The 25,357-nt window shown below is 38.1% G+C and overlaps 1 protein-coding gene across 2 annotated transcripts in view; it reads right to left on the bottom strand.

Annotated features, from left to right (window-relative positions):
• Positions 1–25,357, bottom strand: part of ITGA1 (integrin subunit alpha 1) — a 73,699-nt gene that overhangs the window by 17,863 nt on the left and 30,479 nt on the right. For both annotated transcript variants that reach the window (XM_065655925.1, XM_065655926.1), the window contains 12 exons: positions 24,578–24,666; positions 24,371–24,485; positions 23,578–23,705; positions 16,201–16,349; positions 14,306–14,456; positions 12,589–12,754; positions 8,605–8,678; positions 6,619–6,763; positions 5,287–5,429; positions 3,864–4,007; positions 1,930–2,184; positions 1,369–1,499 (listed from right to left, as the gene is read on the bottom strand). In XM_065655925.1, coding sequence (XP_065511997.1) covers positions 1,369–1,499; positions 1,930–2,184; positions 3,864–4,007; positions 5,287–5,429; positions 6,619–6,763; positions 8,605–8,678; positions 12,589–12,754; positions 14,306–14,456; positions 16,201–16,349; positions 23,578–23,705; positions 24,371–24,485; positions 24,578–24,666 — 1,690 coding nt within the window. The remainder of the gene's footprint in view (positions 1–1,368; positions 1,500–1,929; positions 2,185–3,863; positions 4,008–5,286; positions 5,430–6,618; positions 6,764–8,604; positions 8,679–12,588; positions 12,755–14,305; positions 14,457–16,200; positions 16,350–23,577; positions 23,706–24,370; positions 24,486–24,577; positions 24,667–25,357) is intronic.

The raw sequence follows: 25,357 nt of genomic DNA, 5'->3' as shown, positions 1-25,357 counted from the left end.
CTTACAAACTTACAAAATGTGCAATATTCAACACTAGAATACACATATGTGATGGTCTAGACAAATAATTAACTATACACTCTGTATATAGTACCAGTAAACAACAAATTACAGAAAACATGATCACAGGTTTTCTCCACAGCACTGCAAGTGTTTCAGAACAGATACTAGATGAAAGGAAATATTTTCAAAAGCGTTTAAGCAACTGTATAGAGCCAGGCCCATTTTAAAAGAGACTGAAGGTGCAGACGCATCCTCAAGGGTGTACACAGATGAACATTATACACGAGATGGAGGGTAGTGTGCCATCTCTTAGGCTGTGGGTAGATAAGCAGGCTGAGATTCACTTCCAGTTTGCTTCTACTTTAATGCCCCTTTGCCCCATTGCTGCAACACACTCCTGCCTCTCCCTTTGCTCTGGCTCTGTTCCCTTTTGGCCTCAAGAAGAAATGTGCTGGTGTACTAAACCAGCATAAAATCTAGCTGGAAAAATAGCTTTCTACAGATTTGTGATTTAAACAATGCGGTGTAGGGGCACCTCATTGTGTTCACACCTGGACCTTTTAGAAAGACAGACTATCAGATGACAGTCAAGAGAAGCTGGCAGCTTGAGGATGGTAGCAAGAGCTGACAAACTCGATCACCGAGCAGGTGAGTTAGGTGGAATAGCAGGACAAGGAAAGCAAGGAACTGGCTTAGTAATTGCCTTACCAGAGGGAGAAATGGTTTTAGTTGTGCTTTAGAAATGAGAGATTTCATGTTACCTTGTTTATTCCCTTACTGGTATATTTCTCGTCTCCCTTAAAAAATACATGGCTCATTACACCATCTAAACCACACTCTTTTGTAAGGAAAATGAATTCAATGTTAACCAGGAAGTTTAGTTAAATTTGGCAAGATTTTCTGTAGGGTCTCAGACTAGAGATTTCTTATTAGGAATTCAAATGAGTTTTCTTAGTGACTCCTTCACATTTGAAACTCTCCTTGATATTGCTAATAAGACAATATGCAGTATAGTGTGAAAAAGAGAATGCTTGGGTTTATTTATGTGTGTGTGGTTTTTTTTACTTAGTGGAATCAGTTTCTATTTTGAATATGATCAAGGAGGACAAGGTCTTCCTATTAAGCTGACAAGGTCTTCCTATTAACTAACAAGGTTTCTAAAACATTCCTGTGTTTATTACTGTTATACATTAAGTTTTATACTCATTCCTGAGTACATGAAAATATGAAGACTCATAGCCAGTGGCAAAGCATGAGATGAAACCAGTATCCTCACAACAGTCCAAACAGCAGTGCATGTCAGTTGTATCAGTAACCCAAGACAAAGCTATTTTCTGGCCCGACAGCTGCTGTGAGTATCCCTACCAGAAGAGGGCAGCCCCGCCGAGGCCTCCAATGGTGACATCAATCAACCCGTCATCGTTTAAATCCATTACTCCATGCACAGACTGGCCAAAAAATTTCACTTTTTCTCCATCTCCACCTGATGCAATACGCTGTGGAAAACATTAAGAGATTTATGCAGTGCATATTGAAGGATTTTATAAGAACGTTTAAGATGCCTTTGTTGGCAGTTAAATGGCTTTTATACTCTTTAAATGTATTAAATTTTCATTACAATACTCCTAAAAGGGTTACCATGGTGATGAACACACTATAAATTTTCAGAATTGCAAAATTTCTACTTCTCTGGCTATACAGCAGTTTTCAGGTTTCTAATAAAAACATGCAAATATATTTTCTAACATTATTAGAGTCAAATTCAGTTAAATCAGACTGAGTTTAAAAGTACAGAGCATTTTAAAAAAGAAACTGTCATGACAGGTGAAATCAGAGTTTGATTCTGTGTTGGGAAGACATGGGAAAACAGTATTTGTGCTACATACACTTACAGTGGCTGCCAATCTGTAAAGTTTTGCTTCATACCTGTGAATGCTTTTTACTGATAGTGTTGCCACGGCCATGATAAATATAAACAGCTCCCCGATGATCATCCTCTAAGGGAGAACCTATTACAATGTCATTATATCCATCAAGGTTGAGATCCTTTACTGCAGCAATTGCAGTCCCAAAGCGTGCACCACAAGGCTCATTCTTAAGAACTTTGCAGGTGTCCTGTTTTAATGGCGAGCAGCATGTTTGCTTTATAGGTTCGAGACTCATCTGATATTCAAACTTGGTCTATAAAAGAACAGATTTAGGGTTTGTGGATTTCTGTCAACATTTTAGCAATGCAGGCTTTTAAGACCTCTTCTCTAGAAGAAAAACTGATTAATTAAATGAAAAAGTATTAATACATCCTACTCCTAGTGATTGAGTCTACTGTAGAAACTGTGGTTCTGTAACTATAATTCAAATCTTTCTGAGCAGTGGGTAGTAAAGACATTCTCGCTCCCTCTTTTTCTGCATCTAGATGCTTCTTCATTTTTCTTGAAGTTAGACGCTCACAGGAAAGCATAGCATCATAACTATATTTGGATGTTATTGTATGTAAAACACTCCATTCTTAAGATAGCGTGAAGAGTTCTTCTAAAGGCATTCTCTTGATCTTAGAAGTAAGCCAAGTCTCTGATGAGACACAGATGGCAATACTTTTATTCTAGAACAAAAGACAGCATTTTGCTTACATAGAATGAATTCTGTCCTATTATATATATTCTTCTGGTCTAGTGTGCACCCTAGACCAAAACCACACATACAGAGAGGTATGTAACCAATTTTCCCAAGAGATTAGCCCTATGAGTTCCATGTTAGAGATTAGCAGCATCACACAGTTGCTGCATCTTCTTTATTTGGAGATAGATAAAAGGAAGCACAGGAAAAACAAATTTCAAACCCTCACATTACTGAAGGACATGGAATTCTTGTTTTCTTGCCAGCCCTATTCACCAGCAATTTGTTGTTAGCAATATGCATGTAGAAACTGCAGGAGATCCTTGTCAAATAGATCCAGTCTCTTCAGGTTCGTTTCTTGCAATAGTATTTTAGAATCATAGAAGAGAATCATAGAATAATAGAAAGGTTTGGGTTGGAGGGGACCTGCAAAGTTCATCCAGTGCAGCTCCCTTGCAATAAGCAGGGACATCTTCAACCAGATCAGGTTGCTTAGAGCCATGTCCAACCTGATCTTGAATGTCTCCAGGGATGGGGCATCTACCACCTCTCTGGGCAACCTGTTCCAGTGTTTTGCTACCCTCATTGTAAAAAATTTCTTCCCCATGTCTAACCTGAATCTCCCCTCTTCTAGTTTAAAACCATTACCCCTTGTCCTGTCAGAACACGCCCTTCTAAAAAGTCTGTCCCCATCCTTCTTATAGGTTCTTTGTAAGGAGAACGTCATCGCTAGGACATATTTTGATAACTGCTATAATGACACACGGTGTTATTGGACGAAAAGAAGAAAAAAAATATGCAAAAGACATTGGAAAGGGTCAAATTAAGAGCCTGAGGTGTAGTGGGTATGCTCCTCAGTCTAGTCATGACACGTTTAAAACCTGTTGGATGTACAGGGTTTAGTTCTAGGTTGGTAAGCGAGCCCTACTGTTCCTTAACCCACGAAGGCAACAAAAAACAGTAATAGAAAATTAATCCTATAAATTTGCATATATGATGTATTACAGTTTACAAGATATAGTGCTTACCTATATAATATATTCCATTACAAAAAATAAAAGGTGACAAAACAAGAGATTGACAAAAAGTTTTCAAAAACAATATCTATTATACTCTCAACTGTCAAATCATGTTTCTCTGTTTTCAACAGGTCATATTCCCAGCTCAGGTCATCATATTTCTTTGATCATGGATATGAAGACAGTAAGGATCATATTCTATTCTTTGTCAACAAACATCATTCTTACCTTGTTCAGACTATAAACATATACCTTCCCTTGCTCCTCTTTCTCAGTTCCCATATACATAGGAGCTCCAACAAGAAGAAGGTCTGTAAATGAGTCCCTGTTGATGTCAATTGTGGTAATAACACCCCCAAAGTATGATCCAATCTGCAGGAAAACATAAGGTATAAATCAGAGAGAGAGTCAGCAACATCATGCAATGTTTCCAATTCAGAGACCTATTTTATGGTTGCTTACAACAATGCCAAATGTTAACAATTAGGCAGAATTTTTCTTTGCTAACTAGAAGATTTTTTTCTCTCTGCCTTTGAAGCTTTTTTTTCCTGTTTTAGGGTTTGTTGTCAGATATTTTTATGTAAGAGTGGTCCATTCAACTTTCAACTCTCCTGAGTCTGAAAGGTACAAACAGTGCCTGCTGCCTGCTAAGGGGAGTAAGATCTCTTATTGAACAGAAGAGTCTTGGGGAAGATAGTTTTCTGTTCAGTCCCAACAACAGTACATACAAGGTGCAAAACCAATAGTCTTAGGCTTGCCAGGGGAAAAAGGCAGGATGGTGGACAAAAGCTACAAGAAAACACACTGCAAGAAGTCTCCTAAATTCCCCGAGTTGCCACTAAATGCAGAGGAAGAAGGTCTGTACAAAGACCTAGATACATTCATAAACTGGGTAGAAGGTGTGGGCTTTATCTGATTACATTCACTTCACAGCTAAGCTAGATATCCTGCAGTTCCTTTACACTCAACATGAGAAGGAGTGCCTTTCACTGCAAGATGCATCTCATCTCACAGAAGATGTTTAAAGTAGGCCAGTTCCCTCAAGCTTTAAAAATGCCTACTTTCCTCGACTGATTCTAAAAGAATGGACTGATTAGCTGAGTTGCAAATATGAGCTATAGGTGGAAATTAGGTAATCTGAATTCTTCTGAAAGAAGCTTGAACTGCAGCCTGGGAAGACCTGAGTAGGCAGGTCTTTCAGCCCTCATGTGCATAATATTATACCACCATCTTTTATTATGTGATTACATGTTGTTTTCTTCCTGCAGGAACAGTTCTCAGTGAGCTGCTACTCAGTATAACAAGCAGCTATTCAATATTTCATGCTATGTCAGCTGATGTTCTAACACCTGTTTCCTGCCAGATACATGCCCCTTCTACTTAGTAGACAGAGGATATTGCAAGTACAGAGGTGGCTACAACCACTTTGACACTGCTGAAGGTTTAACCCCCAAAGACAAAACTTCCAAGGGTGTCTACTGTAGAGTCCACTTTCCATCACTTGCTATACAAAAGCATCTACCTGATCTTTCCTTCTCATCTTGTTCACAACTCGGAGTTTCACTTGCTCTTCCTATGTAGAGCTCTAATTTGAAATAATTTTTTCTGTTTCTCATGCCATATTCCTCTCGTATGTTAATCATGAACTTACTTGTTCTCCATTTAACCTCTGAAGTACTTGTACCTCTCTTCCTTCCATTTTATAGATGACAACTTGGCCAGTGTGATTGTATCGTGGTTGTCCTGCTATGTACAGTACGCCTCCAGGTGTCAATGCTGAATTCACAGTATATCCTAGGAAGCAGAAAAGAAGATGCAGTACACACGGAATGTGTCAGAAATACTTGCTGTGATTCAGAGCCTTTTTGAGCCTTATTCTACAAATTGTTTAGCCTTACTTATGCTAGATAATAACAGCACAGTTAAATAAAAGGACTGGATGTACATTTGCCTACAGTCTCAGAGTCATGAGCACCACTGTGTTATTAAATCTGTTCACAGGTTGTTGAATCATGTTCACTTTGCCATTCTCACACAGTGTAAGAATATGATGGTACTGATGAAATAACTCATGAATAGCTGGATAGAAAGCTATTTTCCAGGAACAGCTGTCACCAGCTCACTGTCAAACTGATAGTCTTCCAGATGTGATTCCAGGGGCATTTTGAACCTATGTCTGTTTAATATTAACAACAATTTAACAGCTTGGGTGAAGGAAGATTTAAAAATTTGCAAATGAATCAAAACTGTGGCAGGGTTGCAAGTCTTATGGAGGATACGATCTAAATTTAAAATGACATTACCAAATTTGAGGTACAGAAAAAATAGTTAATGGCATTCTGCAAAGAACACAAACAATGTATTCAGGGAAAAAAAAATGAAATTATTCTAGTGTTGACTCTTCATCACTGAAAAGGTGGCTTAAATGAGATAACAGAGCAAATAGAACCATGAAGTGTAGAAAGCAAGACCTAGAGGAGACAGCAAGGCTACTGATGCTTTTTGGGAGAAAAGGCTGAGAAGAAAACAATAGCCTGCCCATATGCAAAATATTATTATAAAAAAATACAGTGGCAAACTCTTGTTCTTGTCCACTGAGTGACATAAGTCAGCTTAATTTTAAGCAAAGATTTAGACTGAATATTGTATAAAACATTTTAACTATCAAGGCATAGAAAAACTTGAAAAGAATGCTAGAGGAATCTGTGAAATCTTCTCTGAACAGATTATACATCTTCATTGGGGAAAGTCTAGATATATTTAGGTCTGTAAGTGTTTGGACTAGTTTTTTGATTGTAGAAATAGTAATTTTTTTTTTTAAAGAACAAGGAAATCATACGGTAGACATTTCCATACATTATACATTTTCCCAGGCTCCTAGAATATGTGACAATATTCAGTAAGATACTCTTTGTGAATGAGATTTGAGAGAGGTCTTGTAGCATTTGTCAAAAAGTGTTGTAAGATAGGCTATTTCTCTTACCTAGATAGGCTGCCAGGGCTTCATTTTTTTCTGAAAGCCTATCACGGAAAGTGTCATTAGTTGGCATTGAAATACCACTGTCCTTCACCATGATCACTGTGCCATTCCAGTCATATGCTCCAACAGCTCCAAGCATCATCCAGTCCTTATGTGGAGAAAACCAAAAAGCCTGCTCTCTATATGAATCATCTTTAGACATTCATTGATCGTGACGCTCACATTTGGGTAATGCTTCCTGTATGCTTACATATTTAGCCCTGCTTTTCCTTTTATAAAATGATCCCTGCAAACACGGAATGTTTCCCACTTTTTGCTAAAAATGCACCCAACTTAAAAAATTATGATTATGATAATAATGGCCATTCAGGTAAAGCAGCAGTGTGAAAAACAGCTCCTACAACTTCAGCTACCATTCCAGGCCAAATAGAAAAACTGAAGGGATTTAGCTAAGCTAATCAGAGAATACAGCCCTTAAAGGGATTTCCCAGACAAACTTTCAGAAACTTGAACCTTTTTTTGTTGAACCTGTGGGTGTTCTATACTGTGCAAGAACCTTTGGTCAATGAGAAATGGTTTGCTGACCTTTCTTGCCTAAAGGCATGAAAGTAGCCTTCTAGATAAGACAGACACCAGAAATCCTGGGCCTGCCAATGCACCAAGGACTGAAGACCCACTTCTGAAGTGAGATTCTCATCATAGCACATCAGTTGTTTGGGAACTTTAAGAGTATGCTCTACCAAATAGATAACCTTATAAATAATCCTTGCACTCCCTTGTCAGGATAACGCTGTTTTCTAAGGTATGAAACACCATCTGAAACACCACGTGTAATGTATTGCAGAGAGTAAAAAATGGATGGAGGGTACTTCTGCAATAAAGTATTTATGTAAAATCATAGTGCAAGTCTTTTATTCTGTTTTTTACCAGTGATATGCTGAGCTATGTACAAAGCCATGTTGAAAGTTGTCCTATGTCAGTTTTTCTTGGATTGCTCTGTGTTTGTTCAGTTGTTACTTTCCTATTGTGCTCTTTTCCACCGCCACTACGTTTTCATATCTTTAGAGCTGAAGTCTTCCCAGTTCTTTTGATCTTACATTGAAGTTTAATTTCATTTATATAAACTGAGCAGATCAGCACAAAGGATAATTTTTGATTTTTCAAGAATAAATAAAATCCATAGTGATTTTCTCCTAATGCAAATCCCAGATTTTTGCACCCCAGTTTTCTATTTAACCCCTGAGAATGAAGGTGTTCACTATACTAACAGAACAAAGAATATGGTAAGTTACTCATAATGCAGATCAAATCCATGACAGAAATAAACTTTTTATATCTCTTCTGTCTCAATTTCACCAACACAATGCAATGTCAATTTATACATGAATATTTAGAGAGAACAGTTTTATAGTTCATAAAATCATAAAATGGTTCAGGTTAGAAGGGACCTTTAACAGTCATCTAGTCCAACCCCCCTGCAATAAGCAGGGACATCTTCAACTAGACAAGGTTGCTCAAAGTCCCATCCAACTTGACTTTGACCACTTTCAAGGAGGGGCCATCCACCATTTCTCTGTTTCAGTGTCTCATCACCCTCATTGCAAAAAATTTCTTCCTTATATCCAACATAAATCTACTGTCTTTCAGTTTAAGACTGTTACCACTTGTCCTGTCACTACAGATCCTGTTAAAAAGTCTTTGTCTTTCTTAACATGTTATAGACTATTCTCCTAATACAAAGGACTATGGAAGCATTAAATTTAAAGTTCATGTGAAGAAGGTACTTACTCTCTTACCTTTCATTGTTTATAATAATTATCTATAGACATTTTACAAAAAAATAATGGACTACAGGAATCTCCAAAACTCCCAATGGCAAAAAGGACTATACAAAGAATTCTGAAATACTCATTCCAAATTCATGTCTTCACCAAAAAAAAAAAAAATCTACTTCATAAAAGAACTTTTATTTTCAAACAATTTGTTTACCTGAGAATAATGAGCACTGAAACCAGCTTGAGACATTTCCATTTCAAATGAGGCTGCCTGCTGGTCTGTTGTTGCTATTAAACAGAAACAATTACGTTTTGAAAAATAAATTAGTTCCAACACCACAAAAGTGTCTGAATAATGTAGTGAAAATGCTCGTATGATATAAAGGATAGCATAATTAAATAGAATATTCAGTGAATATAGTTTTCCATAGATTTTTATAATAAAGAAATCAAGATCTGTGACAAATGCTGCCACTAAGTACAAGAGTTTCTGTTTTAAGATCATGTCTCAGAACTTGTCCAAGAAATATTTCTGGGCTAAAACTGACCAGATTTGACCTCAGGCTGATGGCAAATATGTTTGGAATGTTTGATTAATATGGTTAAGCCATTTTCCACTTGAGCTAAGTGAACAGTAAAACACCAGCCATGTAACCCTGGTCTTGTAGCAACTAAAAATTCGTAGGCAGCTGCTAGAACTTTAAATGAAAAACACTTGATGTTTGCATGAACCTTTGTAAAAAACAACATAGGAAAACCTCAGCTGTCCAAGATTCATAAGCCTCAGGGAAGGGCTTGGGAATTATAATCCTGCCCAGAAAGTTACATTAAAATCTTCCATTTCTTTTAAGTGACTTTGAAAAAAAGAAAAAAAATGGTGTCAGGTGATTTACTCCTAGTTTCAGTATCTTATCAAGTAGTCATATGTTAGTTATTAAACTCTGATGGGCTGTTTGCTCCCAGGTACACTTGAAATATCATCAGGGAAGAGAAAGGTCTGCCTCTTCTTCTCTACTTTAAAGTAATACTCAAGGACTATCTTGCCATCTTAAGCACCACAAGTAAGCTAACTATATTCTGTGTATTCATTCCTCCTTGACAGCAAGGTATGGTAACAAGCAGTAGAGGGGAACTATGAAATCTGGTCTGATGCTTGTCCAGGAAAAGTTCATAGTTCGCTACCAGCTGAGTGTGGAGGCAAACCTCCAACTATGTGAATGAAACTGAGGATGGCTGCATGAATTTCAGACATCTGAACTATTAAATAATACTGAACTTTTGATACTCAGCAACTAAAACCACAGAGGTTGCTCCCTGGGACATGATATCTTTGCTAATTATTGGGATTTATAGCCAGTCACAGGAAGGAGACATGATCTCAAACACAAAATGTTTGCCACACAAACATAAGCTATCATTTTTCACAAGATGCCGTTGCTTTGCTAAGTCTGAAAAAGTCCTTTTTAAGAAGAAAACCCTGAAGTTGCACATTTCCTGACAAACAATATTTTCATGCAGTAAAGGATGCACCTTAATGAGCTGAGAAAGACTAGACTCTCACAGTCTGAGGCACAGGACAATGCCGATACTGTTGGTGTGTTCAGCTCTGAATGCTACTTAGATAATAGCCCCCTTAGATAATAGCTCTCTCTCAATGTTCCTTTGCATTTTCTTAATGATCAAAACAAAAAAGAAAACAAGAAATACAATTTAAAAAATCAAGTGTACTACTATATTAGCAAGTGGTTATTTAGGTTGAGAATTTAAACACATTGTCACCAGAAAGCTGGGTGGGGCAGAATTAATCTTCTTTTCTCATCTGCCACAAAAATGCTTCCATGGACACAGGTGCAAATCTACAGTAGTTCCTGAAATGCTTTTGGAGGGGACAGGAAACCATTCCTGAAGAATCAACAGAAACTGACCTAGTCAGCATCTTCTGGCTCTAGCCTTACCAATCCATTAGAGAAACTCAGCCTTGCTATGTTTTGACGAATAGCAAAGATCAAATTTTCAGTTTCTATTCTGATTCCCTTGCAGCCAGATTGTGTGATTTATAGGACTTTCACAGGTGGAGGAGGTGACATTTCTTGTCTCATATCACAGATGTCTTATATAGAAATCTTAGCCCGTCTCTGAGTTCCTACTAAAAATCTGGAAATCAAGAAGCCTTTTGGGAGTGGTGAAATTACCTAGCTTGTCTCCTACAGTGCGGATGAAAATAATTTTCCATATTTTTTGTTTCAAATATGTATTTTTTGTAATACAGACAAGCCTATATAAAATAAAAATTGAAAATAAGGCAAATATATGAATGCACAAATTTGCGAACAGTTTATAATAGGTTTATGTTAAATAAAAAGTAATAATATCCAAGGAGTATATATTTGTTACTGCATCTTTTGCAGAAAATAAAAGCCAAATTCAAGGAGTACTGCAGAATTTGTCGATACATAAAGAGGCACATTGTGCTTAAAGTACCAAAATACTGGAGGACAAGATGATTAGTCATCTCAAGAGCAGTCTATCACATAAACAGATAACATTTTTACAATTTAATCAAACTGTTTCACCACTGGCAACATAACTACATTTTTTGGGATATTTTATTAAGCTACAAAACTTGTTTAATGTTCAAATGTTTCATAATTTTTTTCTTATGATTAGAGGAATGAGTTACTGAATCCAATGGAAGGGTTAGAGCTCATGATATAAAGCATTCCCCACCAGCACAATTTACTTGACTATTTGGAGGCTGGGGTTTCATGTGACAGACAGGCACTACCTAATGGCTACTGATTGCTAAAAGGGACAAGGCAGAGTGTGACAAAGTAAGACCATCTCTTACAGTGGCATCTGGTTGTTCAAAAGGTTGATCTCTGCCATGAAACACCGATATCCAGAAATTCAGTGACATTGGGTCTTATATCCTTCATCTGTTACCATGACTAGCAGTAGATTGACTTTTTATTCTATATCCATTATATTTTAAAAGTGTAACTAACAGATTTTATTCTACTAATGAAAGACAATGATTTTTCTCACTTTTCTAGAAGTACAAAGCACACATTGAAGACTGAGTTTTCAACTTCCGTTTGAACAACTATTTTTCTACTGTTTTTCCAGGGACTTAACAAAAGAGCTCCCTATTCAATGAACCTTGAAGTACTCAATAAGCTTAAGTAGGCTAAACTTTGGGCTTTAGAGAGATTATTAATAAATTCACCTCAAATTAATTTGTTTCAAAAATGAGGAAACAGTATCTTTCAGAAACTAAAAAAGTAACAACATATAAACAGGAAAAAATATTTAGTAATGATCATCTGAAAATAGTAATATTTGATCAAGCTAAATGATACACTAAAAAAAATACCTAAATATTTCTGAGAAATATAGCTCCAATTTAAAAAACTTTAAAATTCTCTCTCATATTTGTACTATTCCTTGACTTTCAAATCAACATTATCTTTTGTTCCAGCTGTAAAGTACAGTATTCCAGCTACTTGGAAAGTTGAGATGTTGAGAAAAATAAGTCCAAATAGATGGATGTTTTCTTTGTGTGACACGAATCCCTTCAGAGTTGTCCAGCGTAATTTATAACTAATAAACTCAGTCTTCCGTTACCAGTAGTGTGCTTAAAACAAACAGACATTTGGACAGCATTGCCTAATTTGGACGGAGAATGTAAGCAGATATTATGAGAGAATGACTTTTCTGTGCTAAAATCTGAGTATCATGACCATTTCCAAAGGAAAAATGCATCTTGTCAACTCTGTATGCCAAGTCCATGTTAACTTGCATAGCAAAGTAATATGCTGTAACTAATAACTCAGCAAAAAGAGGACCTAAAGGTATAGGTAGGAGATCACATGATCATCAGCTAATCAGAACAAGATCTGGCAGTGGTTTTTTTACCTAAGGGAAAGCAACTTCATGTTTACCCCAGCTAAGACAGTAATGATTACTTACACTTTTAGGCTATTGTCTTCATAGGCTCTACCCCATCTGAATATATTTCACATCATTATCTATGTTTTTGTTGTCTATGGTAAAATATTTTTATGATCAGCATGAAAAAATATCTGCATAATACATTTAATGCAGCACAATACATTGCAAAGGAAGATAAAAGCAGATGGTCTTGCATTTGCTTCAGTCATAATGCAAGCGGGAAGTAAAATTTTTAATAATGGCATACCTTCCAGGGCAAATATTCTCTCTCCAAGTGCTTCAACAATAGTTACAAGAGCTAATTCATCTGAGACATTGAAGAAATGCTTTTCAGTAGGCTTACTGGCAATTGATTTTATTTCCTCTACAAATTTCTCAGTACTTAAATTTCCTCTGCTGTAGCTGCCAAGAATCTAAAGAGAATTAAAAAAAAAAAAAAAAGAAGTCAAGGATAGGTTTTATAACCTGTTTTAAAAGATACCTTTGAGGTAGGTTGTCAAGGCATACTGTGAAATAATATCTAACCTTAAATTGTTCTGTTAAAACTTCCCTCAAATTGATTTGAAACCATTATATTCCAATGAGAAGTGAACTCTATGAGGGCTCACTTGTTTTTCTGAAAATATCAATAATAGCAAACAAAGCAGCTGTGTGGTATATGTCTGCTATCCTCAACTGCACTTTTTTCCTCTTTTTGACAAAATTCTAGTATTTATTCTATGACTCTAAGTAAGCCTTTACTTGGGAAAAAAACAGCACAAACACACCCAAACCAGAATGCACAATTACATGGGCTTCTGCATAGTTACCACCAGTCCTTCCCATAACATGGCATATAAGTGATTAATAACAAGTTAATTAGGCATACAATAATTCTCTTCTGTGTGCAGATTTGCCCTATAAATACATGTAACAACAACATTTGCATTCAGTGTTAACGGATCCATCACAGTACAGATTGGTTTGTGATTTTAACAGCATTGCTGTAAGAATTCAGGATGCCTCAGAACAAAATGACTCTCTTCTCCAGATTTTTCATAGAAAAAAAAGTTCTCTATACACTTAACCTGCTTTGAGAGGGAAATAAAAACAAACTCCCATGTTCTAGCATTCCTGGACATTGGAACAATTCAAATTTGGTTCTAGACAGATTTTATTGCTAAAAGGTACTGCAGCTTTAAGGATGACTTTTTCTTTAATGATCTCTAACTTTGTGAAGGAAAACACTGAAAATTTGTGTGCTGCTGGATTCAACTTCTGTTTTACGTCTTTCTTTAAATTAAAGACATCTTTCTTGAAGCTGTATGTTTCCATACCACCTCATTGTAACACAACAAAGAAAGACAGGAACAGAGAAGCAACAATCCAACGTACCTTCAAATTTAATGAGAGAAAACAGATGATTTGAGTATAGAATACACAAATACTGTGGGCAGGTCACACCAAATCTACTAGAAATGTTTCTATATTTCTTGATATGGGTGTACCTCCATCATGTTCACGCTCTGATTCAGCTACTAAGTTTGCTCATTGTGAATGACAACTTTAGAATGCTAGCACACAGAACAGCCATATTAAACCTGGGGTTTTTTATGGTTTACATTTTTTTAAGTAGGTAATGTGTCTATAGAAATTGCTCAGAAGATTTGAAATAATCCACTCTGTTAAATATTACTCCTAACAAAAAGGATTTATTTTTATGCTGCCCCTCAAACACTTTCTCCTTTCTATTCACATACACACACCTGTTATCATCAGGAAGAGAGATAGATTGCTTTTTCTTACGTGCTATAAAGCCAGAAAGCAAATTTTTAATGTATTTTTCAGCTTCTTTCTTGTCTTCCTCTCTGAAATGAATATATTTCCATAAAGATTCTGTGAAATGAACTTTTTAAACAGAAATTACATTTGGAAGATGAAACATGCTTACAAGATTCTGAATTTTCCCATTAAATTTCACTTACAGCAATAGCAAATCTCTGAATGTTTTCATCTTCACAATCATCAATCACTTCTTGTAATCTGTAGTTGTCATGTGATTCCCCATCAGTCACAATGACCATTACTTTTTGTACTCCTCTTCGTGCACCATGAGCCTCAGTAAAAGCCTCTTTCCTAAAGCGAAACATAAAGTGTTTGGAGAAAGGCAATGTCAGCACTTAGCACATGCATCATATTTTCATAGTCAACCATACAGGAAAAGACTTTATATTAACTAAGAAGCAGGAAAAGGAGATTGATATCAATCATTAACAAATACAAACAACAACAACTGGAACTCACATGAGAGTTCACAGCGAAAGAGTTTCACAAGCATTCATTCATTATTTATTCATGTGAGAGCAACAGCAGATAATACAATGCTGGATGGGGAACAATTCTTCCTCTCTCCAAACAAACTTCTGTCACCTTAAAACAGCTTTTAGCAGCTTGAAAAACCCCAAAGCAATACACTCTCCCCCATCATGAAACCGACACACAAAACCCCACCCATTCCTACTCTACAGCAGCACTTCAAGAGTTCAAAGTCCTTACTCAGCTACCAGCACACCTTGCACATCTACAGTAAATCTGGGTGTTGGGGATGTGGCAGAAGTAGGGTGCAGGTGAGTGGAGGCAGGTGGGAGTGACCAGTTGAATTCCACAGCCACAGGTGGGCAAATGGGCACTGAGGTTTTGGGCAGCTGCTTGCCCAGACTTTGGAATAGACCAGAAAATGCAAGGCTGGATTAGGACTCTGCAGGAGATAGAAGGAAGCAGGGCTTCCTCTTTTCAGAAGAATACCGCAGAACTCTAAGACTGGCCACATGAGCGAAAGTTAAGATCTGCCACTGACAATGGGCAAAAGTGGATGGACAGGAAGACTGAAAGAACAGAGGAAGCTTTTGCTGATAGTTTCTGCATATACAAGCCTGCAACAGTTTTTGGTGCACTGGGACTTTCTGAACCACATGTGCTTTCTGAGTATTTGGCAATTCTCAGTTGGCTCTGCTTTCATGAACTTATTCAGACTCCCTCAAGCTTCTGCTTGTATCTAAGGAAAACACTAGTGGTGAATATGTAAGAATTTCGTTGGATTTAAGACATCGACAAAACTTTGGTCAGATAATAAAATCGTTCATCGGAAAGATGCTGCATGTTTCACTAAATGGTTGTTTGGAAAGGGTGAATGCAATCTTTTATGGAATGAAGTCATGCTGTCATGCTAGGGAAAATAGTAGAGAAGAAAAAAGATAGCAGGACAACATAATAGAGTTTGAAAGTGTCCGAGAGGTTTTACATTTACTGTCTGTTCTACAAAAGTCAGATTTCATTTTGGTCATAAAGGAAGCATTTCTAAATAATGCTACTGCTACAACAGATCTTTATTCTCATAGTCTTCCAGAAGCTTCAATGACTTCAGATACAAGATTTCTAGGCTTTCTGATGAGTGTGAGTTCAAACCCCATAATAATCTTAACTTCAGAATGAAGACAAATTAACACTAAGGAGTTCTATTTTTTCCTGTTTCCTCTGAAGAACTTGATTTCCTTCATCCCTGTACACACACAGTTACTACCTGCTCTGTATGGACATCGAAGATTGTCAGCCCTTTGCCAAGGACTATAACCTTGTTCCATGTCTCTCTCCCCTTTCCCTATTTCCTCCATTCAAGAGACAGCTGAGCTGCCTTTTATCGATGCCATATACAACTGCTCTAGATGTTGGACAGAGTCCGTTTATCTACCCTCCTCCTAAATTTTGTTTGCTTAGCTAGAATGAAGTCAGATGTCAGCCACACCGTATTTTTAATTTATAAAATCAGAACTGTCACCATCTCTGTTTCTACCCTTTGCAGGACAACATTTTGTGAACATACCTTGCTGTATCTATTCCCAGCGCTGTCATAGTTTGTGTGCCCCCCCGCTGGCGTATTCTTGTGGCTGCAGCCATCACATCTTCTGTTGTTGAGTATGTATTCAGGAAAAATTCATGGACTACAGTCTGTCCATACTGAACAATTCCAACCTGAAACACATAGTTCATGGCATAAATCAACTACCCTTAAAGAAAGATCTGTGTCTCCTGCAGTTGGGTAAAAGCTTCTCTGTACCTACAGCCAGGAAAATAATTGAACAATTGAACTTTATGTGTTTCCCTCAGCATGAAACACCTATAAGCAGCTGAGTAAGACTGGCTAAAATACACTCAATCTCATTAAACATTTTGAAGTTTCTAAATAGCTTTTATCAAAAATAGGAATAAAGACAAAAGCAGGCTCAACTCCTTGCTCTTTCTGCCTTGCAGTAATCTGTGCATTAGCTCTGCTTTCCTCTGCACCAAGGCAGATGAATGCCCTAACCACCAGTCACAACTTCTTATAACAGTTTTCCTTAGAGCATGCAAGGTCATGATTCACTCACAGCTCTCTTCATTCTACCAAAATATAATAGTCCTACAATTTATTTACCCTAAACCTAGCCTAGAAACAGCACTGCAATGAGGAGTTTAGGCCCTCAGGGTGAGAGAAAGACCTAAATACCCTTATATTGATTAAGACAGCAGGGCCATCTTAATTAGCATATGGCTGTTCTCCCAGCAGGAGGTAAGCCCAAGTAAAACACCCTACAAATGCCAGAGGGGACAACATGAATAAAATGGTGGCTTCGGGAATGGTGGAGGATGATGAAAAGACTCTAGATGACCTCAACAGGACAAGTCTTTGCATGAAAGATCAATGCATGGGACTGGAACCCAACCACATACACCTGAGGGAAACTGTTGCAAAAACAAGTGTGAAATAAAAAGATGAACAATATTCTTAAATATAAATTAATTTATCTCTTTCATCTCTGTCAGTTTTATCATTTTGGCAGGTTCCTGGCAGCTTTTACTGGGAATATTCCACACAATGTTCCATAACTGTATTTCAAATTTATGTTACACATGACAATTTATAGGTGTTATTCAGGATAATGCAGTATTACATGGCACTTTTATCTCTCACTCATCTATTATTAAAAGCACTACAGCATCTAGGTACTGAAGATCGATAAGACCTCTGGGATGTATATGCTATCATACTATTTTAGGAGTGGCTTATTATGTGCTTTGCAATTGTTTTATGTGTGGTTTTCGAGGTACTTTCGTAGCCTCTCAGATTCTGCACAATGTTTGTTTGCTTGTAGCAGAAGGGTTAGATTTGGATAAATATTTGATACTAAACATGAGTATCACATTCTTTATGAAAGGCTATATATATAGTTATATACAATTATGGCACTATAATTATAATGGTATGGAGTAACAAAATGTATCCCACTTGATTTCTGTATCCTTTTGAAAACACAATCAAATCTCTATGAGCTGATGTAAGTTCAAAGTTAAGACAAGTTGCTCCCTTTTAGGATATTTTAATTTTCTCTCAGAGGCATGCTGTCCTCCACCTGCAGCTGAGCATCCAGAGGCTGCGTGTTCTCATGGGCAGCAGCCTATTAATCCTGCACAGTGTTTACAGAACAGGCTGGGGCACACGCTGTATTGCCACTCAGAGCAGTCGTGTGGCACTCACTAAATCCCAAGCCGAAGATGAAATTTTTAAGCCATTCCCCCCAAGGCAACAATTTTTTGGCATGCATCTGAAGTGACACACAAAATGATCTGAAGAGGACACCGCTAGTCATTTAAAATGACTGCCATTAACTGGTGATAAACAAGCGGTTTTCATCATGTTTGTTCTTTTGGAGCAGGAGGAGAGCCTCAGGTATTCCAGGACCAAACACAAGTGTAGTCAGGGACTATTGTATGCCCTGGAGTCCACTGCTGTGGATTATCAGCCCCCTTATCTGCAACTCTGAGGATTTTATTGGTACCAAGGACTAAATCAACTATTGATTGCTTCCAGGCTGTAAAGTATCTGCCAGTCTTTCATGATTCTAGAGACCCATGTTGGTGTTGTCATTTTCCTGAAAAAGATTACAAGCTGACATGGAGTTGTATCATTTCCTATTTGAAAGGAAATGTTGTCCATGATCACAGCAAGTAAACATTTTGAGCATTTCCTTCTCAGGAAGTGAATGGGAAGAACATCTGAGTCTGGAAAACTGCACTGTGTTGCATAGCTTGTAAATCAGGAAGGAAGAGGGGCATGTGGTTATCTTATGGAATACAATGGCTCTGTGGGACCCATCCTTAGCACTAGCTTTGAAAACACTGTTCATCATGCTGCACATGTTTCATGGCATGAAAGATGAGCCATTCCTCGAATAAGGGTAATGAAAAGCTTCCCAGAACTGACAAAATACTACTAGGCTGCATGTTCCAGTCTCCTACTGGATCACAGTCTCACGTTCATCTTGTAAAATTAGAACTATATTCTATTAGATAGCAATGAAGGTTTGTGTTTTTTCAGCCTTGTAATCTAATGGAAAAATATAAATGACATATCTTCATGATGCAAATGTGCCTTTATGGGACAATAAACCTGTTCAAACTGCGTAACTTCAGCAAGCCCCTAAGAATGATACTTACAGGCATTGTATGTTTTGATCTGCCTGTTTAATTCAAATCTGGAAAATGCAGTTCTACAACACAGAAGGAAGTAATTCTGCTCTGCTCCAGAAAACCTAATATTTTTCCCAGCATTGCCGACCATAATCTATTGAACATCTTTGTAATTCCTAAGTTTGTGTTCCCTTCCCTAGCATTCCATGGCTTTTATATTACACAAGGGAATAATTCATCAATTGTCCCCAGTTCCTGTGAAAAAGTGTTGTACAAGAAAACAGGCAAGTGAAGGACTTTTCTACTTTGGGACAAAACATTTCTGAGGGTGATTATTTACTGTTGTTCTATAAGTGAATACAGTCCCTTATTTGGAAAGTACATTCTGGCTTTCCCAATAAGTTATTAAGATCATCTAGTTGGTAAAAACAACAATAACAACAACAAAATGAAACGAAAACCATTTAGTACATGGAAATGATATGCTAGGATTTTCATCATTGGGATGTGGAAGAAAATCAGAAATATTTTTGGTTGTACTTAAATCATTTTTAACATAAAAGAAAAGCAGAGATGTCTTGGGAAGCACTAATGGATAATATGTTTCATTGTATGGAGAGTGTGCTAAAGACACCTGAACTGAAGCAAAATTGAATTAATTCTGCTACATTTTGTTTGCTCTGGGGACTCAGACAGGAATTACTTGTAAACTATTGCAAAGGCCTTTCTTCATCCTGAATCTTTTTAATACCTCTTTAATACACCTGTGTTCTTCTGGAGATAAAATTGATCATAAGATATGACTTATTAGTCCACTGATACAGTCCTTTTGGAGATGCAATAAGGTACAGGCCAAACACCTTTAACTGCCTGTGTCATATATTAATAGAGAAATAAAACTTGTCTGAAAATTTCTGAAGGCCATTTCAACCTAGCTTTAAGGCTGGTATTGAACATATTGAAGTATTCTGCTTTCTCTTTTGAAATACTTCTCCCACAGAAGGATACTCATATGTAACAGATTAAAAAACACACCCTCATGTTAAAAAGACAATTATCTCTACAGAAGTTAAAAAAGAGAGGAAAAAAACTATCTGGCTTTGCATTTACATTAAAATGTGGAATAAAGCTGGGAGAAATATTTTGTTCCTACTTGCACTATTTTTTATCATTTAATTCCTTCTTACTTTTCCACTTTTCTATCATCACTTTCCCTTTACTTCTTTTATTCCTAAGCTCAGGACATGCAGCTTAATCATGGTGTTGATTTTCTGGAGAACAGAAAGAGGAAGAGAAGGAAATACTTGTGAAAAAGATATACCATAAACTTTGGCTTTTTTCATCTGAATCTTCTGGCTTTCACTTTCAAATTTGCCAAACATGGCACACTAAGGAGTTTCCCTTCTGACATGCCACAAATCTAATGACCATTTTCATGGAGGAGGTAAATGGAAAAAAAATACCTCACAAGCCTCTAATCAAAACACAGTTTTGAACAAGTCACACCCAAGCTGCTAAGGACTTATTCTGTAATCACCTCATTCCTTTCCCATGCAAGAGGAAAACAACCTGAAGTCAGTGAAAGTCCACTTATTTCTACGTGCCCAACAATCCTCAAAAGATGAAAATGGAAAAATCAATTTAAATGGACAGAAAGTAAACAATTGTTCCTGTATTTCTATTCTGTGCTCCCAGAGGAGAAGAGAGGAATAAGCCTGCTCTGCTGCTTCTCCTCTTCCCTATTAAATAGTAATTTAAAAACAGTTTTCTGAGAGCAGACAGTGTGGGTGGAGTAGGTGGTATTAATGCGTTACTACCTTTGGCTGTGCCAAGGTTCCCAAGCAGGAGGCTTGGCAGAAAAATTGGATATATTCTGGGGAGGAGGGGAAGAGGAACCAAGAAAATTCCACCTAGTTTTTGCCTTCTGTTTCCAGTTTTTCAGCCTCTCTCCCCTTTATCCTAGTCTTATCTCCCTCTCAAATGTTTCTGTTCTGTAGCAGCCAGATGCCAAAGCTGACATTCTCAAGTGAGTAAGTGTACACGTGAGCAGAAGCGTAGCTATTCCAAACTGCGGATAGAACAGATTTTGTAGGTGGAAGTGGTGGGCTGCTGGAGCACGGGCCAGCAAGGGACCTTTTGTGTGTGAGCCAAGCCACACAGGCAAGGCAGGATTCCAAAACCAAACACAACAGAGGTGTGTCAATATAAAAAATTAGGAATTGCAGGGTGAGGAAGAGGGGTGAAGGTACAGTAGAGTTGATTGCCCTATGAACTGTTCACATGAAGCCCTTCAGGCAGAAGACAGTGATGATTTCCATGCAGCCATTGCCCGGTACAGGGAAGTTCAGCTTTAAGTATTTTTCCAAGATGGTACGTATTTGAGTAATCACCAGCTTAATGGACCCAGAATATATATAATTTATTTTTCCTTTCTGTTAAATTTGACAAAGTGTTTTTCCTTCTTCATCACAGTATCTGGAAGGACAGCATGTTTAAACTAACAGAACACAATTGTAAAGTTGTCAGTTTCATAGTAATAATTTTATCAGCCAGTGTACAGCCGACAGAGAAGCTAGGTGGTAACACACAAACCCCAATTAGCTTGGAAAATGGTCAGGATGCTCTCTGCAGATAGAGGTATCTTTTACACCTTCTCACCGTCTCCTTTTTGAAGGCAGGAGCTGAATGTTAGGAGCTAATCCGAAGTAGCAAATCCCCTAAGTATTGGCCTGCTGTATGTCAGATATTATATGGGATCCCAGAAAATCCTTGATTTTGGGAAGGGGAAAAGGTAGAAGTGAAAGGAAGACCCAGTTTCCTCTGTTGCTCTTAATAAAGAGCCCCTGTCATATTCCTGCTTAACAAACAATAATTTCATTCTATGACAGGGTTACCCACCTAGCTGGCCAAGGGAAGCCTGTCGATGTGATCTTTTCGGATTTCAGTAAAGCCTTTGATACTGTCTCTCATAGTATCCTCCTGGACAAGATGTCCACCATCCAGTTGGATAAACACACAATACAACGGGTGAGCAATTGGCTGAGGGGACAGGCTCAAAGGGTTCTAGTAAAAGGGGTTATGTTGGTGACCAGTAACTAGTGGGGATTCCGCAGGGAAACATCTTAGGGCTGGCACTCTTCAATGTCTTTGTAAACGACTTAGACTCAGGACTTGGGGGATTACTTATTAAGTTTGGTGACGACACAAATTTGGGAAGAGCTGTTGACACTCTTGAGGGTAGAGAGGCCCTGCAGAGGGATCTGGACAAATTGCAGAACTGGGCAATCACCAACCTCATCAAGTTCAACAAGGGCAAGTGCTGCATTTTGCACCTGGTACACAGCAACCCTGGCTGTACATACATACTGGGGAAGGAGATGCTGGAGAGGAGCTCTGTGGAGAGGGATCTGGGGGTTCTGGTCAATGGCAAGTTGAACATGAACCAACAGTGTGCCCTGGCAGCCAAGAGGGCCAACCGTGTCCTGGGTGCATCAAGCACAGCATTGCCAGCTGGGCAGGGAGGTGATTGTCCTGCTCTGCTCTGCAGTGGCACGGCCTCACCTGGAGCACTGTGTGCAGCTGTGGGTGACACAATATAAAAAATATATTAAGCTCTAGAGAATGTCCAGAAGAGGGCCACGAAGTTGGTGGAGGGTTTGGAGAGGAAGCCGTATGAGGACCTGCTAAAGTCACTTGGTTTGTTCAGTCTGGAGAAGAGGAGACTGAGGGAAGACCTCATCATCATCTACAGCTTCCTCACAAGGGGAGGAGGAGGGGCAAGCACCAATCTCTTCTCTCTGGTGACCAATGATGGAACCCCAGGCAGTGCCAGGGGAGGTTTAGGTTGGACATTAGGAGAAGGTTCTTCCCCTAGAGGGTGGTGGAGCACTGGAACAGGCTCCCCAGGGAGGTGTCACGGCCCCAAGCCTGACAGTGTTCAAGAAGAGACTGGACAACGCCCTCAGACACGTGGTGTGAAATGTGGGGTTGTCGTGTGCAGGGGCAGGAGTTGGACTCAATGATCCTTGTGGGTCTCTTCCAACTCAGGACATACTATGACTCTATGACTCTGTTTCCCCTTTCCTGGAGTCTTGCTGGCATTGCAATTTGAATACTCTGTTCAGAAGACTGTGAAACGTATGTCAGATCCTCAGCTGGTTGTAGCTCCCTTAATTCTGGTGGAACAACAGTGATTTATAGCAGCTGGGAATTTAGCCCTCTCCACTTACATAGATGCAGCTTCTGCCATTAATAACATGCTGCTTAACAGCCACTCGTTAATTATGAGTTCAAATGTTTAAAAGCTGCGTGCTCAATGCTCCACAGTACAAAATACAGAACACTGCTCCAAAAACCTTATAATCAAAGGCTGTCTGAATCATGCATGTGTGCCTTGGAGGAGCAGAAATGACCCTTGTGCTATGAAGTACAAAAGACAAGAAGTGGTTGTGGAGAGGAAGGAAGTGGGAAAGGACAATATTCAAACGGCCTCATTTAATGTACTTTTGTCTCTAGGTTTGAAAGTCAGTTTCTGCAGACTGCCTGAGTGGCGAGGGGAGGGAGAGTCTCCCTGACTTTGCTACTTGGCAGCAAACACTGTCTTAGCTGTGGCTTCAGCTATTTTGTTTTAGTACCCCATTGCTGTAAGTTCTTATGATTGAAGAGCTCCATAGATGACACTCTCATCCTATATCCAGTAAATTCTTTTTTTTCCCCCACAAATTAAACAACCATGAAACATCTACTGTGTTACCTGTGTTTGCTGAGGACCTATATCCATGTTTTTCAGGAGGCTGTTCAGGAAGGCTGTGACACTCTCCCATGGATAAATGCTGTTGGACCCATCGAGGACTATGACGATGTCCAACTGGGTTTTACACTCTGCAATACAAATTGCCACATAAGAATTGGTACTAACAAGGATGAAATACATCTCACAGCTCCAGTTACTTTTGTGATTAGTAATAAATGCATGTCCTTCTGCAGCAGGGCTGAACTGACTTGTTTGATGCCAACTGTCATTCATCACCTTTTGCATCATATTTTACATGGCTTGTGTTCCCTTTACCAGCAAGGCACTTTCTTGTAATAAGAAGTTTAAGACTGGTATTAGAAGATCACATAACTGGAGTATTTACTAGGACCACTACCTTCTTCAATGTCAATCTCTTCCTTGTTGATTTTTCCAAAGGTCCAGGTCTTTAAGATTTTTATCTATATTACTAAATTGGGTTTGTATTAGGTGTTAACATGTCGTCATTGTTTAAAAAGAGTCTTTTGGCCATAAGTAAAAAACATAAGCAACTATTTTTAGTAATCGTGTTTGGATGTTACATAGCACTCTAATGATTGTTTATACTGAGACAAATTCCAAAAGTAGCAAGAATTTAGGTTATATACAGACAATGAAAACATTTACTTAACTTGGTAATGCTAGTAGCTAAGTTAAGCAGTTCATACTTTTTGGTATGCCTATGTGTATACATTTGTCTTGTTTGGCACTTTGTATTTTTGGACACACAGGAGAGTTCTTGCGGCATGCATACCTTGCACAGATGGAGCAATCGCCTCGATGGTTTCAAAAGTGGAGCTCACATTAGAGCAAACTCCAGTTGTGTAATGCAAACGCCCACATTTATAAGCCCAAAGTGGTCCACATGCCTTTAAAAGATGAAGAAGGGTGAAATGTTTTTGTTATGGTACCTGAGAAAAAAACAGTCTTCTTTTAAAACTGGCAAAAATTCCTTTCTTACCAGAAAGCCTCCTTTTGGGTTAGTCACTAAGGTTGTTCCAAGAGTCATGTTTTCTTTTACTTCCACGACATTAGGAACTGAAGTAGCAGCTATAAATAGATTAAAATGTTAAGTATTTGGGAACATGAAAACAAAATGTTGAAGGATATATCCCCTAGCATGGAGCTTCCAGCTTCTAAAATAAAACCCAGACTGACACTGGTTTCATCAAATATTTTAGTGCCCTTCCTCCTCCTTTTTCAATTGCTACAATCAAGAAAAATTTCTGAGATTGGCTTTTATCCCAGAAAATTTGTTTGGGTTGCTGTCTCAAATACTTTTCTTGAACCACCAAAAAAAAGAGAAAGGAACAGCACAATGAAAGCAAGAGATTACTGTTCACATGGTTTTGTTAATTAGAAAACAAACATTCATTTTTTACCCTGTCCTGCTATAAATTACTTCATGGCTTTTATATTGGTTATTATTATGTTATATTACTGACATTTAGGTTTTCAAGGGAAAAGAGGAGATTAAACATACCACAAAAGGTGTATTTAGTGAAATTCATATTAACAGGAAATCTCTTCCTGTCTACATTGCATATCTCTTGACATGAGCAAGAAAATACTAAGATTCATCAGCCTGATTCTGGCTAGTTATGTTCTCATCAAAAGCTTACTGATGGTATTATGAAGGCTCTTTCTTGCTTTAGAGAGCTTTGGAAAGGGTAATCCATGAATCTGTGCTCCACAGGCTTTCTGGCTCCATGGCCAGGACTGCCAACCACAGTCAATTAAT

This window comes from Caloenas nicobarica, chromosome Z (assembly GCF_036013445.1).
Source record: "Caloenas nicobarica isolate bCalNic1 chromosome Z, bCalNic1.hap1, whole genome shotgun sequence".
NCBI classification, from domain to species: Eukaryota; Metazoa; Chordata; class Aves; order Columbiformes; family Columbidae; genus Caloenas; species Caloenas nicobarica.
The sequence above is the reverse complement of the archived record's forward strand: the minus strand, read 5'-3'. Positions and strand labels throughout refer to the sequence as shown.